General features: G+C 52.5%; 1 protein-coding gene across 1 annotated transcript; it reads right to left on the bottom strand.

Annotated features, from left to right (window-relative positions):
• Positions 1 to 983: 983 nt before the first annotated feature.
• Positions 984 to 8636, bottom strand: DRC5 (dynein regulatory complex subunit 5). The gene is given in 5 exon segments (XM_076335549.1): positions 984 to 1205; positions 3125 to 3574; positions 4666 to 5234; positions 7802 to 8065; positions 8606 to 8636. Coding segments are annotated over 5 exon segments (1491 nt in total). The 3' UTR covers positions 984 to 1028.
• Between the last annotated feature and the right edge of the window lie 9501 nt (positions 8637 to 18137).

The following is an 18137-nucleotide window of genomic DNA, read 5'->3' on the forward strand; positions in this document are numbered from 1 at the left end:
CTGAAGCCCCCGCATTGCTCAGAGGGCGGGAGGGAATGGAGGTCAGCCCACTTGCTTAATTCCCTGCTGACCTCTCCTGAGTGGGGCAGTCGAAGGACTGAGGCAATCAGGTACGTGCCCTGTCCTGTCCTCAGGTGGCCACAGCCCACGGGGCAGAAGGAAGCTGCTCCGTTTTCCTCCAAGCCCAAGGAAGCTGCTCCATTTTCCTCCAAGCCCAAGGAAGCTGCTCTGTTTTCAATGCTGTGGGCTGTGTGGGCCAGCAGTCCTGCAGGGACCCCTCTAGCTTGAAGTTATGCGCAACACAGATTTTTTGGACAGGTTTGCACAGAAGAGCACTACTAGTTAAGGTAAGCATCTGGTTGTAAAGAATTCATCTGTTTGCAAAGCAGGCTAGCACTGATCAAAGGCATAGCAACCCAAAGCAGGAAACCATAGTGGAGAGACCTGTCATTTATTGAATTTATTTTTTTTTACTTTTCACCACCCATATCTGAGACTTCAGACAGATTTTGCTATAAAAACGAATAAATCCTTGAGCAGAGCGATAGCCAGAAAAAGCTGCCGAGGAACTAGAAACAACATTCCCTCTATCCTCTATGCATCTCACGTCCTCCTCTGCAAAAAGCCTAAAAGAGCTGCCTGCCCTGAAGGTTAGGTCTGGACTAGACCATTTAGGTGGTGGAGACTTCACCTTAGCTGCTTTACAGGTGGAACAACATCTAGTTGCCGGAACTAAGCTTGCTGCTGGAGCATGTAAGAAACACCACCGGAGGCGGGATTTAGTCTCAGGTGCAGTGGGAGAGAGGGCTCAAGAGGCAGATGGCTTCTGTGATGCCACTACAGTCCCATGAGATCTAATCTCTGTCTCGTGTTAAGTCACAGGTTGGATGATGGGGATCTGGGGAAGGCTGCGGTGGTGGCCACAAGTTGAGTGTTTCTCAGAAATACGAATAAAAACAAGCCTCTGAAGTAAAGTATCATCTCCAACACTGCACCTGCAAAGCTCATTGCTCTCTGGAGTGTTTTCCTCAGAGGGGTTTGGTGGGGGGGTGCTGCAGAGACCCCAGCCTCGCTGCTTCCCGGTTGGCCCACACAATTTGGTGAATGAGGTACTCGGTCTCCTGGCCCACCTCTGCCAGGCGGAGGTCAAACTCAGTCAAAGCCTTGTTATCCGCCAGCCCGTCAAGCAGCTGCTTCCCACCATCCTGCAAATGGGTAAGAACAGGGGTTAGAGGAGGAGATCCAAAAGTGGAGTGTACTGCTCCGTTTCCCTCCTCCCCAGGGCAACTTCTCCTGCACTTCCCTGCTGCCAGTGGTGGGGAGCCCATGAGATGGTGCCAAAAGTGTCAAAGGCCTTCGCCCAAGCCTGAAATGTTGCTCACAGGAGAAGTACACAGGGAAAGAGTGTAACCTTATGCAGCACTCAGTGATATGACACATGCTAATGACTCCCTCTGGGTACCGTGTCAGGAGTCCTCAAGCTCAGGCTGGTTAATAGCACGGCTGGCGATGATAACCTGAGAGGAGTCTCTGCTCTCCCCTGTCCCCTGGTCCCCAGCTCACTGCTGGCTGGGGACAAAGGGCAGTGTGATTAGTATGCTGCTCCTCATCTCGGCAGTGGCGAGAGCCCCAGTGCTGGCAGCCTCCTGCCTGGTTGCTGGGTGGGCTTTCCTGGGGGGAACATCTCATGCAACTGAAGTCCAGCCTGTATGGGACAGAAAATGCAATGTAGATAGCCTTAGGGAGGCAACTCACTTTGGGAAATTTCCCTCCCTTACCTGAAGCATTGTCTTTAGGGATGTGACAATTTGACTTCTTTTCCCCCATAGCTATTCTCTTTCAGGTACCAAATACACCTCCTGCCCCCATCTCCTCCATCCAGGCAGTTCCCTCATCCCAGCACCCTGCCTCTTTGACCTTCTGCTAAAAAAGACAGGGCAAAAAGGACAGGAAAGGAGTCTCTTTTTAATGGGGTACGGAGGTCAGAATTTGATGCGTCTCCAGCAAAGACCCCCCGATTTCCACAAAGATAATACCACCAGCCCACTTGTTGGGCTGCTGTGGAGCTTCACAAATGGATACCAGGAGAGGTCATCAGAAGGAAGATGCTAAGCACAGAGATTCTCCTTTCCAACCTTTGCCCCCTTGTATCATTACACTCAAATGGTTTTCCACGTCTAGGATCACAAACCTCAGAACTCACAAAAGGTTTTCTGCCATCAAATCCTTTTAAAACCGTTGTCAAACACATTGATGCCAATATTCCTGCTAGCAGGGACAGCTGGTCTTGCTGTCTCCTTATTGTGACAGTGAGAAAAATTGAGGCAGCACAGAAAGTTTAAAAGCCAGCATGATTGCATTTGGCTGTCTAGTTTCAGATTTCTAAAGCTCTTTTTAATCAGCAGAAGAGAAGCGGTCTGGTTTGTGGGCATGTTGCATACTGCAGCTCTTGGGGATGTAGTAAGACCTGTGGATGCTCTTCTGTCTGGAAAATGTAAGTCTGTGGCTTAGAAGCCACTTGTAAGCACCCAGATGTGACACTTTTGACCTACCGCACCGCTCCAGAGCTGCAGGGTGAGTTAAAGGAGCTCAACAACCGAGCCAATTTTCTAAGTCTTCTCTGAGCACGTCAGACAGGAGAGATTCTGGGAAGGGTGACACTATCTGTGTGCTGCTGAGTGACAGATGGCACAGCAGATCCAAAGCACGGAGGATATGCATAAGGCTCTCGTCTCATGCCACCTATCATTATTATCTACTCCCACGTGTGTGAAGCGGCTGTGATTTTTCCCAGACATATTCCCTGGTTTTCAGTTTCCTGGGGGGAAAATCCCTCTCTGCCCAGAAGCCCAAAGCCTGGAAGCCAGATTCAGATCGAGAGCTCTGTGAACAGAGCTAGATGTAATGAGTGAGATAAATGTGTGTGCGTATGCAGAAGATGCCCTTCTCCTTCCTGCCGTCTGCTAGAGTCTCTTCCCTGCTCGCAACTGATCGTTATCGCAGCAACACTGCAAAGTGAAGGATGCATTTGCCTCTGAGGCTTCGAGGCAGGGCAAGCTCAGCATCTGCTTTGCACTGCCACCACGCAGGCTCACAAACTGCAGGGAGAAGGGATTTCTCTTACCAGCCCCAAATGGTTGCATGAGAAGTTGATACTTGTCAGGGTGGTGTTCTGAGCCAGGACCTGGGAGAAAAGCGTAGCGGTTGGCTCTGACAGGTTATTACTTCCCAGATGGATGGACTTCAGGGTGGTGTTGGTCAGCAGGGCACGGCCAATCGCCTCCCCGCCTTCATCCTCCACGCAGTTGAGGCGCAGATTCACGGAGGTCAGGGTGGAGTTGTCAGCCAGGGCTCGAGCAAGAGCCTGAGCCCCCAGGTGACGGATCCGGTTGTTACACAGATCAAGGGTTTCTAATCTGCTGCGGTTGATCAACTTGCCAACAGCTCGTGCCCCTTTGTCCCTGATGAGATTATGGGACAAGTTCAGCTCCACCAAGCAGGGGTGATCGAGCAAGTTACGGACCAGCAGCCTGGTCTTGTCATCGTCCACTTTACTTCGCGTCAGCTTGAAAACCTGTGGGGATAAAGGACAGGGACGCCAAAACAGCCAGCGCTTTGGACTGAGCTTTGTACAAGACCTCAAGGGAGTTAAGCCCATGGCCCACCAGACAGGATTCACCTCCCTTCACTTCAGACACCTTTAGTCAGTAGACTCAAGTAGTTGCTTTTATAGTAGGCACATACTTCCAGCAGGCAGGACATGCCACTGATGTCCCGTGCCTATTCTAGGGAGAAATGGTTCATCTCCTGGAAACACCTGTTCCTCTCCTCTGACTCCACGGGATCTCTGACACAGGGGGCTAAATTAAAGTGAGATAAAGCTGCCCAAATGTCTGCAGAGGGTAACAGCAGAATTCACCCCAGATCGCAGTCGAACACTGTCTGAATAACCACATGCACCAGTGCTAACCCACAGTGCTCTTTGTGAAGGGCAATGTCCTTTGTGGCCAGGGCACCTCAATAGCCACAGGAGAAGTAATTTCTCTTCTGGAAGCCAAGCAGACAAATATTTCCCAAAGCACGCCAGTCTGTGGGGAGAGCGTTCAGCCAGCTCCCTCTGGCTGTGCTCTGGATAGCAATGCCCGCTGACGTTTTGGAGGGGCTGAGTATCTGCACTGCAGTTGCCACAGAACTGAAGATTGCGTTAGCGCCCAGAAAGAAAAAGCCTCATCACTCTAAGGCAAATGTGAATATTTTCCCATGCCCTTCTTGGGGGTGTCTGCTGCTCTGAGACATGTTGATATGTATTCACTGAGCACAACCACCAAAAATTCCTTATGAAAAACTCTCCCTGGGCTTCTCCTCTCCTCCCTCCCAGAACTATGTGAGGAGTTAAAACAGGAGTGTTGCTTTCTCTTGGGCTACCAGGAACATGTTTTGTGGGAGCAAGTATTTTTCTCACTGACCCTCTGACAACCTGTTCTAACAAGGACATATGCAGAACAAGATACTCAGCGCTAGGCCAGCGAGTTAACATCTCTGCGCTCTGCCAGACTGCAGCTTGCAAAGGGAAGGGTGCAAAGCAAAACTGGTCCCTGGGTTTCTGTTCCCCGGGCAATTTGAAGATCTAGCTGAGGAAGAAAGGCTCAGTTTGGGATACGTTACTTTCAAGTTGTGGCACATCTTCACAGCAACAGCCAGGTTGCAGCAGTCCTGGTGGGTGAAGTTAAAGAGGTTCCACTCGAAGTTCATGCCACAGTCCTTCACGCCGTAAGTGAGATGAAGCTCCTCCAGGTGAGGGAGAGCCGTAATGAGGACTCCCAGGTCGTAGTGATGCACGGAGACCTCACCGAGCCCAAAATCACTCCCTGTATCAGAGACGTCATCCCTCTCCTCCTTTTGATCCACCTTCACTGGTGGCAGGAACTGATCAACCTCCAGTTTCCACACATAGTCTTTGCAGAGCGGGATGAGCTCTAGGACCTGGTTGGGGTCTGTGGTGTTAGGGATGAAACATTTCAGGATGTTCTCCAGGTGACGTTCGAAGAACATCCGTTTCCAGCTGTCTCCATAGTTGGAGATGTCACACACTTGCCAGCGGTCAGTGCAGCACCTCTTCCAGTAGTCCTCATCGCTTATTAGGTTGGCAGTCACAGCGAGCGGAAGGCCAGTGGAGAGCCTGTCCAGCACCTTCCTTTGGTGCTCAGGCAGAAGACAGTCCAAAATAGGGTTCTCTGGAGGGGAGGAAGAGAAGGAGAGGTTGGTCTGGGCTGTAGGAACCATGGCTGGCACTATGGTTCTGCTTGAGCCCCCAGATGTGTGCCCATGCCCTCCCCTCTGCTGATACTGGCTCTCTTCTCAGTTGCCAGCGGCTGGTGCAGGGAGCTAAGCTGGCAAAAAATGTGTAGGATTCATCTCCTACATTTCTGTGTAGGATTTCTAATTTTTACAATAAAACATCAGTCCAATTGGGTTTACTCCCATAATATTTGGGAACTGCACCAGTAACTTAGCTCCCAGTTTAAGTTTCGTTTGAATGCAGTTTATATTCAGAGCAGGACTTCTGCTCCCAAGAAAGCTAATTCAGCCTTACAGCGATGGGAGAGCTTGGCTTGTCATTTGCTGAACTTTCTCCCTTTGGTTTCTAAGCATATTGAAGGACAATATTTGAGAACAACTGTCTGTGTGCTCTTCATGCAAGTCCTTGTGCCTTTTTATCTTTACTCATGTGTTTGTCTTACCCCAAACTGATTCCTGTTCCTTTCCACTAAGACCGACTCTTAGCTTTTAGATCCACCTTGTTTAAAAAAAAGTTCTCTTTTTCCAGGAGCTTTCTCCCCTCAGTCTCTTTCCCGATGCTTGTCTGTCCTGGTTTCAGCTGGGATAGAGTTAATTTTCTTCCTAGTAGCTGGCATAGTGCTGTGTTTTGGATTTAGCATGAGAATAATGTGATAACACACTGATGTTTTAGTTGTTACTAAGCAGCATTTATACTAAGTCAAGGACTTCTCAGCTTCCCATGCTCTACCGACTGAGAAGGCCGGGGGTGCACAGGAAGCCGGGATGGGGCACAGCCAGGGCAGCTGACCCAAACTGGCCAAAGGGATATTCCATACCATATGCGTCATGCTCAGTACATAAACTGGGGGGAGTTGGCCGGGGGACAGCGATCGCTGCTTGGGGACTGGCTGGGCGTTGGTCAGCAGGTGGTGAGCGGTCGCATCGCTTGTTTCCCCCTGCCCCCGCGTTTTGTTTCTCTCTCTCTCTCTCTCTCGTTGTTTTACTTTCCATTACAATTATTATTATTTTATTTCAAGTATTAATCTGTTCTTATCTCAACCCACGAATCTTCTTACTTTTGCTCTTCCGATTCTCTCCCCATCCCAGCGGGGCGGGGGGAGGGTGAGCGAGCAGCTGTGTGGTGCTTAGTTGCCAACCGGGGTTAAACCACGACATTGTCCTAAGTCTCAGCTGGCTTCCGTCTGGTGGAAGTTCTTTGCGGTAAGAAATACCAGAGAAAAGCCATGTGTACTCACACCATGAATGCTTGGTGACACATACACGGTAGTGTTGACTAACAGAAATCATCAGTGGAGAGGATGATTTCTCATCTGATATGGGATGATTTCCCATATCTGCGCATGGGAAATCAGATTTTGAGACACAAAGGGGGGTTTGCTTTATATTTCCTCTGTCTCTGTGGCAATTCCTTCCTAAGGACTCCCAGAGTTTTACCATAGCCTCTTCCTGGAGTGTCTTCTCCAGTGTCCTACAGCTGGCACTGCAGTGACCTTCTCTGCAAAGTCCCACAACACAAGCAGAGGTGGGACACGTATGGGCAGAACTGGGCTAGCTTCACTCAGGCTCACTCAGGCAGCACCAGTGAGCAAGATGCAGCTGCACAGCTCAGGTGAGGGTATGAGGGTCCCCAAGACACCGAGCACACTGCTTTTATGTGCACGCAACATATAGGTCCAATCCATTTGGCATCAGACTGACTGACCAGGCTGATAGGACTGTAAGGGTCTCCCAGCTCAGACCCCCAAATACCATCATCAGCTCCTGGCGTAAGGCAGCACTGAGCTCCTCTATACTGCCTTACAGTCCCAATGTAGACATAGCCTTAGACCTATCTTTGGTCTTTGCTGCCACTCCACTGAGCCAGCCAAAAAGACAGGTAGGCCCTTTCTTTCCCCCTCCCAGTCAGTTCCCAGGTGAGACATGCTTTTTCTGTTCTGCTGTGCTTCATCAGTCCACCTGCTTCAAAAGCATATTCTCTGCCTGAGGATATAACTTGTCACATCACCACCAAAAGCCATGAAGAAGGCCTGAGACTGTGAGTACAATATGTATCTGAGATGGTAGCTCCTCCGAGCAGGGAGCAATTCTCCAACTCTTTGTACAGCACTCGGCACAATGGGGCTCCATCCTTGAGTGCTACCATGATGCGCATGCATGAATCAAGAGAAGGAAACAGCGACTTCACAGCCCTGGTTGAGGTAAGTGAGTCCAGCAGAGCAGGGAAGGAAGAATAAATGATAGGACAAGGTTAGGGCAGAGTCACATCCTGGACAGCAGCCCAGAGGACTACAGCCATCCCTGGAGTGTACAAGTCCATACTTAGCAACTGAACAGTTTGTTTAACTAGCTGCCTGAGGGGATGTTTCTCCCCATCTGTTCCTTTGGCAGGGCTGGGTACCACACTGCCTTTTAGATGCATCTGCCTGCCTTGTTGACCCTCTGCTCCCCGGGACTGACACTCTCTCTCCATGTGTCCCAGGGGAAACACGCTCCCGCTTACTTTCGAAATTGTGAACGATGTGCTGGAGGCAGAGCTCAGTGAGATGGGGGACAGTGGCGAGGGACCACTCGGGATCCTCAATGACGCGGTGTGTATAGTACGAGTCAGCAGCAAAGCTGTCCTGGGATGGATACGGCGAGGGAACGGCTGTGCTCCTGTCACCAGCCGCTGGCTGCTGCATCCTGCTCAGGAAACACTTCTCCTTCAGGAGAAGCAAGAGGAAAATTGCGTGAGAGTCACCACCACATTTTCGAGCTGGGCTGCCTGCAAAAGAAAAAGGCAACTTTAGAAAGAGGCCAGCGATAAGAATGGTCTGCTCACACTGCTCTCCTGTAATGCACTTGGCCCCTGCCCTTTGCCTGCCTCCTCTGCTTGGACTGGAAGCACTGAAGCAAAACAACTCTTATTCAGCCTTATCTTTATACACTGCCCTGTACAGAGAGGTCTCTAGGTACCATGTGTAATAAGCAGATAATAACGTGGTGTTAATTCAGAGTGCTGTTGAAGAGGATGGACAGGAATTGATTGTTTACTATCTTTTCCAGTAAAAGAAATAGGTGAAGCTGGCAGGAGCTGGGTTTAAAGCAAAGGAAAACAATGGTTCTTCACACGGTCTGCAGTTGAACTGGGGAATTCCTTGCCACGGGATGTTGTGGATGCTGAGAGTCTGTGCAGGTTCCAGGACAAGTCCATGGAAAAGAAACCCCTTGAGAATGATTCAATGCACAGAAACCACATCTGGCTCAGTGTGAGTTGAACACAGCTGGAGGCGGGGAGAGTGCTGGAGGAAAGAAACTCACATACTTGCATTGTTTTTCTACTCTTCTCCAGGCATCTGCTTCTGACCACTGTCAGAGTTGGGGTACTGGGCCAGACCATCCCCTGGTTTGATCCAGTATGCCTGTTCTTATGACTCTTTAAAGACAGATGATTTACAGATGAATACACTATAAGTGTATTAGTTTTTTTTTTCTGCTTTTCCCAATTAGTCTCCAGCTGAACTCCTTCCAAACATCCATTAGCTGATGAGATGGGTCAGACCTGTTCAGACCACGCTGGGCCTAAACAGATACGAGCTAAAAGAACCAGCCTGGAGCAGAAGGCAGGATGCCCAGTCCTATTAGCTCTGTGGAGCTTTCCCAGACCAAAGTTTTCCATTTGCTGTTTCCTGCCCCAACCTCAAGACCAGTGCTCTCAGTCATCAGGATCCCACGTGTATGGTTATTGCCTGGAAGTCCTAATGGTTTCCTTCCCAGCCCCACCAGTCTGAAAGAGGCAGAGAAGACACTAGGAAGGAGTCTGCCCCTTGAGTTCTGGGTTCAACGAGAGTGCCCGGGCTTGGTGAGCGTCTCCCAGGGCACACAGACCCATGCTGATCCTTACTGGGGCTAACCGGACATAACAGGGCTGCAGCGCAGGGCTGGGCGGTTAGAGACTGCAGGACACCTGAAAGAAGCATGAGGCAGATGGATGGATGGCAACGTCAGAGGTGAGGACAGCTTCCTGCAAGACCAAGAGGATGCCTCTGGGCAAAGGTGGCCTTGCACCACAGTGGAGTCAAAAGGTGGTAACATCCTGCACAGAAGATAACTGCCATGTAGTATCTTGTGCCACAACATCCTCCAGCTGAAGAGTGCTTTGATCCCAAACAGCTCCTCCTTTGTGAAGGGTGTGAGCCAAACAGTGCTCCCCAGATGAAACGTCTTATGTCCTTCCCCTGCACAGGGCTGCTCCCTTCTCTGCCCTCCCAGTTTGTGCTGCCTCAGTCAGCACAGGCCCCTCTCTCCCTGAAAGCTTTGTAGCTGGCTTTGCTAGTGTTCCTGCCTCTGTTCCTTCCCCCTCCAAAAGACATCTGAGGAAGGGCCTGCAAAGGAACCAGCAAAAGGGGGAAGAGAGGAGATCTGTGAAATGCCAAGAACTAGAGGAGAGGAGCAAAATGATTCATGCTGTACTGCAGCAAATACGTCAGCAAAGGCTTCTTCAAATGCACTTGAAGCAGGTCCGAGAAGAGAGTAACCATTTCAGAATGAGAGTCAGGAAAGGGTGGAGATGGCAGTGGCAGGGCATCCTCCGGCACAAAGCAGGACGACGAAGGGCGCCAAGGGCAGGGAAGCTGTATTTCCTGGGAGGCACTGGTGTACAGATGACAAAGGCAAAGGTTGTAGAAAAAGGGTGCCTGGTCTGAAGAAGGGTGGGTGTGGAAGGAGAAGGAATGAGTGATAGGCAGATGTGAGGACCGGGGGTCCTTTCTCTGCGAAGCTCCCGGCCCCCAAAGGAAGGTGCTGTGATGGCGGGCCACCATTGAGGGGGATGAGAAGAGGCCTGATTCTCCACAGCACACTGACCCAGCTGAAACCCAGCTCTTGGTGCTTGATGGACTTCAGCAGAAGGGCAAAGCACAGCCGGATGGCAGTGAGGTGGCATTAATAGAGGAGAAGTGACTGGGAAAAATGTTTTCTCTTTGCTCCATCCTTTGTCCTATTCAAAAAGCATCTGTGTCACTCTGTCCCCCAGGCCAGTCACAGCTAATTGGAGCTTCTGATGGCTTTCCTGACCTTTTGGAAGCATTCGTTAAAGGCCAGCTGTTGGGGAAAGCCAATGCAGCATTGGTGGCCTAGGATTATTTCATGGCTGCATTCCAGCAGATGATCTGATTGCCAGTTTACCAATGGCAGATTGATTTTTAGAGGGTACATAACCCGTGGCGCATGCGGGACTGCCAAAGGGGCTCCTGGAGACCAAGTGGGAGACACAGCTGCCCTCAGGCAAAGCTGAAACCCAGCTCTAGAAACAGTGGAGCCCCTCCGTACATTGGATGAAGATTGCTGAGTGAAGCTCGCCTGCAGCAGGAGGTCAGCCAGTGTGCACCACCCAGCTGTGGACAAGCCCCAGTGTAGGGTGGCCCCAAAAGAGAGGCAAAGAGCTCGGGGTGTCTGTGTCCGGGCTGCTGAGGAGCTTTCCCTCGACCTGAGCTCCACAACAAGTCAGCTCAGCTGACTCCGCCATCCCCACTCGGCATTCGGTGTGAAGCCAGCAAGAGCAAGGCTGCCGGAGTGCGGCAACCAGCCCGCAAGGCATCTGAATCAACCCCACGCCTGTGGTGCCGGGGGTGTGTGGTGTGAGTCTGACGCTGAGTCACCGCTTGCACTGCATCCATTCCCACCACCCCCAGCATGGTAAGCACACCCCACCGGCTGTGCTTACTGCCGGGGGAAGGGCCTCTTTCGCCGCTGCATCCCCTCCGCCTTGGCTGCAGGAGTCTCATCCAGCCAGAGCTAACAGGCCAAGCCAGTTCCCGTAGCCGGGTTTGCTAAGCATGTATTTAAACACCGGAGAAGCGTTCTAATTCACTATCAATAAGCCAAGTCAACAGCGTTAATGCATGCTCCTTCCCACCCACTCTACATACACATCGGTCACCTATGCTAAAAAGGCTTTATTAAATGATATACAACGAATGGGGTCATGTAGTAAATTCCCAGTTTATGTCATTTAACACCCAGATCAGGCTGAAAGGTAAATGATGCTAAAACGTCTGAAAAAAAAAGAAATCACATTTCCCTTCCCAGGAAGAAGCCTGTCTTTCAGAAATCCACTCACACAGCCAACTTACGCTGCTACCTAGCATGCCTAACAAACCTTCTTCAGTTGAACCTGTTTTGATCTGGAAAGAAAGGATTTCTGCTCTTTTGATTCACACCAAAGCCCAAAGAGACCAAAAAAGAAGAGTTGCATGGAAACCAGTGACCTTTGGCTGATGCCTCCTACCAGCAGTACGGTGATCCAAGAAATGGAGCAACTGTAAACACTGCATTTACTGGAGAGTTTGTAACTGCAGGAGAAATTCTTTCTGAGGATGGTTATGCCCCAGCCGAGATTGCATTTGCACTGAAGCTCAGTCTACCCAGAAATCGAGGAAGGTCTCAGGTCACTGCAGCAGCACCCTGAAGATGCCAGCTGTTCTGCAGGTGTCCTGGCCTTTGTGCTGTTACCTCTACTCCAGGCAGGCTAGCGGGGACAACGGCAAGCAATCCCAAGTGGTGGCTAACACCGCTGATCCCGCTGCCCACCTGCAGGGACTTGCACTCTCCCTTGCACTTCGAAAAGGCTGATGCTAAGCGTGCATTAGGACAGCATATTGCAGGCTCATCAAGGGGCTGAGTCTCTGCAATGGGCTTTAAGTAAGTTAAAAAAAAAAGCATGCCGAATGAGGAATCTATTTAGCTTCAGCTATAATGGAATTTGTCTGTATGTAACAGGAGATTGGGCAGAATGAGGCCAGCCAGCCGTCTGGGAATATGGTTAATGTCATCACTGTAATCCAGGCGGTGAGAAGGGCCAACACTGTGGTCCTGGATATCTGCCAGCATGCCCAGGTAAGGGTCACTGCCCCAAAGGGATGTCAGAAACACGAAAGCACTCCAGGACCTGAGCATTGCCCGCTGCAGCCCTGGCCGCTCTGCGCAGCTGGCTCTGTCGTGTCAGCCCCCGGAGACTCGGGGAGGAGTCTCTCGCCCCCGGGAGGCAAGGAAAACATCTGGCTGCTGCTAAATGCCCCAGGCCCCCCGCCAGCCCCATCAGCCCAGCTCCCCGAAATGCCGGTGGCGCGGCCCTACGCTCCCCCCCCCCCCCCCCAGCGAAGCTCCTCTCCAGAGTCCCCGAGAGGGAAGAAAACTCATTAGCCCGGCCGCTTGATTAAGAAGACGACCTGCAAACTGCCGGGGGGGAGTGTGTGTGTGTCCACCGAGGCGACGCGAGGTCACCGGGAGGGGGATGCCGGCGGCCCCGGCAATGCCGCGGACGCAGCCCCGGCGTTAAACACGCGGGGTCCCTCCTCGCCCCTCGGCCCTGAGGGTTTCGTCTGCCGGCTCTACCGGCTGTCCCTGCCCACGGCTGCGGGGAAGGGGGGTACGAACAGCCCGGCCGCCTCCCCCCGGCCCCGCCGGCCCCTCACCCGCCGCCGCCGCCGCCGCCGTCGCCGCCGCCGGTCGCTGGGGACGCGGCCGTTGCCGGGGCGGGCGGGGTGGGGCGGGCGCGCTGGGCGGTACAGGGGCTTCTGCGGGGGCAAAAGCGGGGTGCGGGGAGCCCCTCCCGGCCCGGGCACGCGTGGCAGTCCGAGCCGGGGGGCGCGGGCTCGTGGGGGAGCTGGTCCCACGTCGCGTGGGGGGGTCGCGGGTGGGTCCTTGCCGAGCCGGGACTCCTGAGCAGAGCCGGCGCAGCGCGCTGCGCTCCGCGCCGGCTGTCACACGCCCTGCCTGCTGCCAGGGACTGCGCGGGGTGCCAAGAAACGGCAGGAAGGCAGAGGGATGGGATTTGGGGTTGCGCTCCCCCGTCACCCCGCCCCACCGAAGCTGCTGAAACCCAGTGCTGGAGGCCTGCGGCGCTGGGCCTTGGTGGAAGCCTTCCCTTCCAGCACGGAAGAAGCGTGTGAGCTCACCACGAGGTCCCTCACACCTCGCACTGGCCCAGCGAGCTGCTCCAGGGGTGCTGCTGGAGACATTTGCCGAGGTCCTGTACGCTCCTGCAGTGGCAGCTGCTGTGGCATCTCGGCAGCATGGAAAGAATGGGGCAAGCAGTGCTCCGTGAATGATCAGGTACCAGCATTCAGACAGTGAATGCTTTGCTGTGCTCAAGATACTTGTTTTGTTGCATATTTGTATTTTAAGGCTCATCAGTATTCACAACAACTTCCTTGCTAAAGATAACGCTGTTGGTGCCTGAAACTGGCTTGCTTCAAGGCCTCATGTTTTGGGGCCGCTACCCCTGAATGGCAGATCGCAGGCAGGTCCGAGGGGGAGGAGAGCAAATCTGAGAACTCCACCAACAGCAAGATCTTGGTCCACCTGCTGCATGCCCATCTCTCTCCCCCTCAGTCTGCTCTTTTTTCATCCTGCTAGTGAGCACCCTCTTGTAGAGCAGAGAAACACCTGAATCCTTGGCATGGCAGGGACTGCACACATAATGCTGTGGAATATAGAGAGTAAACAAGGGGATGAAAACGTGCATCTCCTCTTTCCCATTCCTCAGATCTAAGCATTTTGGTATTCGCCAGTAGATTTTTCAGACTGAAACGTGGCTTGCTTTTGCTCCTTCAAAATGCTGATACGCTCAGTAGCGGGTACATGACGAGCGTAGCCAGCCTGTGCCCTGTGGGAGCGTACACAATACTGGTGCCAGCTCTCATGATAGTCTTGCAAGTCCCATGATAGCTGGCATTTTGGGGAAGCTGCACTGACTTTCACATAAAATATACCTCCTGGTCGTGAAGAAGATGTTACAAACGTGATCCAAGATTACCTGAAAGGCTCAGCAGCAAAACAATAAATGCAAAGATGCAGAGACTAAACAAAAAGGATCAGGATTTTCAGGCCTCCTTTGTGAGTTTCAAAGATGGGGAGTTAGACTTTGGCAGCGATGTACTTCTTATCTAGGTGTGGCCTGATTCTGTCACTCAACTCCCCAGAAGACAGTGACACCGCCTGTGAGTCAAGCTGGTGTTTAACACAGCGGGGGTGTCAGAAGCCTTGCAAAGCCCTTCACAAACACTGGCCCCACACTGACCATGTTATTCCTGGCAGCACATCTTCAGGGCTTTTGAGATCTCAAAAAGCAGGAATGAGGGCAATATAGAACCATAAATATTTTCCCTTGCACTGATTTCCATGCACTTACTCCTGCATTCAGTTTGACTCCTGAATAGCAAAGGAGATAGCAAAACCAGATCCACAGAAATAGCCCCCTGAGTTGTCTCCACAATTGTGAACAGCAACAGGGAAGTCTTTAGCCCACCTCACGGCTCATATAATGCAAATGTCATGTTTTGAAGACTTTGCAGTTCAATGGAATCCAGCCGTGTCTGCCCAGAGTCATCGGATCCTAGAGACAATATTGCCCAAGTATTGCAGTCAGTTGTTGAACTGGATGCAACCAGGTGTTGAATCATATGCTGAAAACAAGTAGTGGTACCCTAAAAATGGCTGGGTTAACTCTTTATCTACCTTAGCATTTATTTCCATGCTTGTAGACATTAGCATGTGTTCCCAGTGGGGTGTGCAGTGGCAGTTGCTCCTCAAATGCCATGGAGTAGCTGACTATGTGGAGGGTAAAACACCGACATCCATTCCCGTTCCCATTGCCATTTCCATTCCCATCCCCCCTGTTCACATCTGAGGGGGCTGATGGGGAAAGGCACTGCTTCCTGGCCTTAGTGACTAGAGCATCATCCTACCAGCAAACCCCAGCTGCCCTCTGTATCCCTCCAGCTGTCAGGGCTCAGATTTCCCCCAGACAGCGCCTATGGTGGTGTTGTGCGTTATCAGCTCCGCCGTCTTTGCCTGCAGTTTGAGGACAGTGTAACAGTAGTCGAACTTCATGTCATAACAAATAAATACGAGAGGAGCCACGTCCTGCAGTGCCTTGTGTGGGGGCAACATATCCCACAGGGCATCTTCTGCTGCTAATGCGAAGATTCAGGTCCCGTTCTGGAGACAGGGCTGTGGCTGTAGGGTGACAACCTTTTTTAGTGTCCCAGGTATGGTGGACTAGAAACACGTTATCCTGCCTGGCTTCTCCCACTCTGATTTCTTTGTCTCTTTGAGGGCGCTTATAAGGACTTGCTGGGAGATGAGCCATGTGGGGATGAAGGCAGCACCATGTCATCCTGGGAAGGGGAGAGAAGGGAAAATTCTTGCTTCATCTGCCCACGACTTAAGCTCACAACTGGGTGTGATTTCTAGAGCTCTGGCACCACAACTGGGTGTGATTTCTAGAGCTCTGGCACCAGAAGCTCAGGCTTTGTCAGAGAGCTCCAAACCTCTGCTCCATCCCCAAATGGTCTTTCATAGCACCACAGACTGCGTTTGCTGAAGATCAGCCAGGGAGAGAGACTGGTGGCCTGTATGCAGCGTGTGTGCTGCGGGGACCTGCAGAAGTTAAAGACGGAGTTGCCTGTCCATGGCTGGCCTGGGGAGCTCCTTCTTTTGACCCGAACCTCCGCTCTTATGTTTTCCTTCTCTGCTGCTGTCCTGATTTCTTTTAGTAACAGGCTCCAGCAAGAAGCAGAGCCTTGCTCCTCTCGGAGAAGATGCTGGATGCGGCCCTTCTCAGTCTAGGCATCCTCCGCTTCAAGGTGAGCAGCTGAGAGAAGGGGACCCAAGGGGACCCTCGCCCCAGCAGCACTGAGCACAAGGATTGCTGACAGCCGATTGCTGACAGCCGTGCAGCACTGGCAGTGAAGCTGTGCTGGGTGTCCCTGGGACAGGGACTATTGCCAGGCATTGCCTAGTGCCAGAGTAGTGCCCAGGCACAGAAAAGTGCATTTCCCTCCTCCAGCCTGCTTTGCCCAGCCACCAAGACACCCCGCAGCCAAGCAGCTCTCCTCTCCTCTGATCTGCTTCTTGGTTTCTCCCTGGTGGAATGCCACCAGCACCAGCTGTCTTCTCAGGGACCGCCCAGACACATCTGGTGAGGTTTTTGCCCACGGCAAGGGGCAGACTGTTTGTTTGCAGTGGCAGCTGGAGGTAGCAGGAGTGGAAGGGGAAAAAAAAACAACAACTCTGCATGTGTCCTCCTGGTCAGCTCTGCTAGTGCATCTACTGCAGCCCCCTGTCTCCAGGCCCTCCTTTGGCTGACTCCCTGCAGCTCCTGCTGGAAAACACTGCTTAAAAACAGCCAGCATCTCCTGGAGTCCTGGGGGGAAGTGGCAAAAGAAACGGCATCCTGGAAGGAGGAAAAAGCCCCCTGCACAGCCAGCGCTGAAGGACGGGGGAGCAGGATGCTCTCCATGCTGCCGCTCCTCCCAAAGCTTTCCGCTCTCCCTGGGTCCCAGCAGGAACCGTGCAGCTGCTGACAGCTATTAATAGATAGGGAGAACGTGGGTTTTGTCTCCTACCGCTTCCTGGGATGAATGGTAATTACCCTTAATTAGACTGGATTTGGTTCCACCTCCTACCTTCCAGCCCCCTTGCCTGCGCTGGCAGGGAGAGACCGGCCCATCTGCTGCCTGTGCCGGCTCTGCAGGGAGCAGGGCTTGGCAGCGGGAGCGGAGGCTCGTCTCCCCGGGACATCCCGCAGGCCTTGCAGAGCCTGCCAGCTGGCGGGCTGCAGGAGCTCCTCTCACCCTGGCCTTTCCAATGGGACACAGGAGCCCTGCAGGGGGTGAGATAAATGATCCCACCAAAGCCTGAGGGTGCGGGTGGGTTGGACGCTCTCTCTTTGAGATTAATTAAAGAAACAAGACAGAGGAAGAAATAATCAGGGGATCTGACCTGTCGTTATGGTTGGCACCCCCACCACCAGGCATCGCATCCAAGGTCTGTGAAAAGGAGCATCCTTCCTCTGCTGCTGATGCAAGCCAGTCCCAGGATATGCCTGGACTTATCCTCCATCTCCCACGGGGCAGACTCCAGCTGCCGTGGGGTTAGTCAGGATACGACCTGCCCAAGGGGGATGTTTTTTTCCTTCTTACGCCACTCCACCTCTGGCCTGAACCCTGAAGCAGGAAGGTTTCTTTCATCCAGGTTACTTTAGCTCGGGTGCAAAAATAGTGTGGGAGGTTTTCTTCATCCTCTGAGGCTGTGCCTCCCAGGAATCACATCCCAGGAAGATGGAGGCAAAGGTGGATGGCTGTTAAATCTTTCCTGTGCATCCCAGACTCTGGCTCTGGGGCAGGACATCCTTGGCCCCAGTGTTTGCCCAAGATGCTTGCTAAGGCTGTGCTTCGCTAACCCCACCTCTGTGCTGTCCTGCCCATCTGAACAGCCACAGTGTCTCAACAGCCAGCCAAACCCTTGCTGCTCCCCAAAACTTTGGATTTATCCCTGCTTGGTTCAGCTCAGCGGCTGGTAACAGTTTCCACCGTGGGAACCCCTTTCCTTCAGTGACCCTTGCTGCTTGTAGCAGGGTGAGAAGAAAAGAGCGGACGCACTGCCTCATCCTGCCAAGCTGAAGCTCCCCAGGCAAGACAGTCTATTTGCCTCTTCTTAGTTTTTAACTTTTTTTTCCAGATCGTATGTTTTCTTGACTGAATGATGAAAACCTTCCTGCGGGCAGGATCTGTGCCCAGGCACCTACTGGCTCCCATTTGCAAACGCCTCTCTCCTTGCTGCTGGAGCCCCCTCTCATTCCCTCTCTCCGAGATCCCTCCAACGTCATGCCAGAAGACTCGGGCCCCTCTGCTGATTCCAGTCAGCCTCTCGTGTTGCATCCAAATGCCAGATGGCACACTAGGCTCGGGCAGGAGCTGTGCCAGGCTCCCCTCCCTTTCTCTCCACCCTTCGATCTACAGAAAAGAGATGGAGAACCAGCGCTGCCAGATTTCAGGCTGCCGTGTTTGCTC

This window comes from Aptenodytes patagonicus, chromosome 3 (genome assembly GCF_965638725.1).
Source record: "Aptenodytes patagonicus chromosome 3, bAptPat1.pri.cur, whole genome shotgun sequence".
Classification (NCBI taxonomy): Eukaryota; Metazoa; Chordata; class Aves; order Sphenisciformes; family Spheniscidae; genus Aptenodytes; species Aptenodytes patagonicus.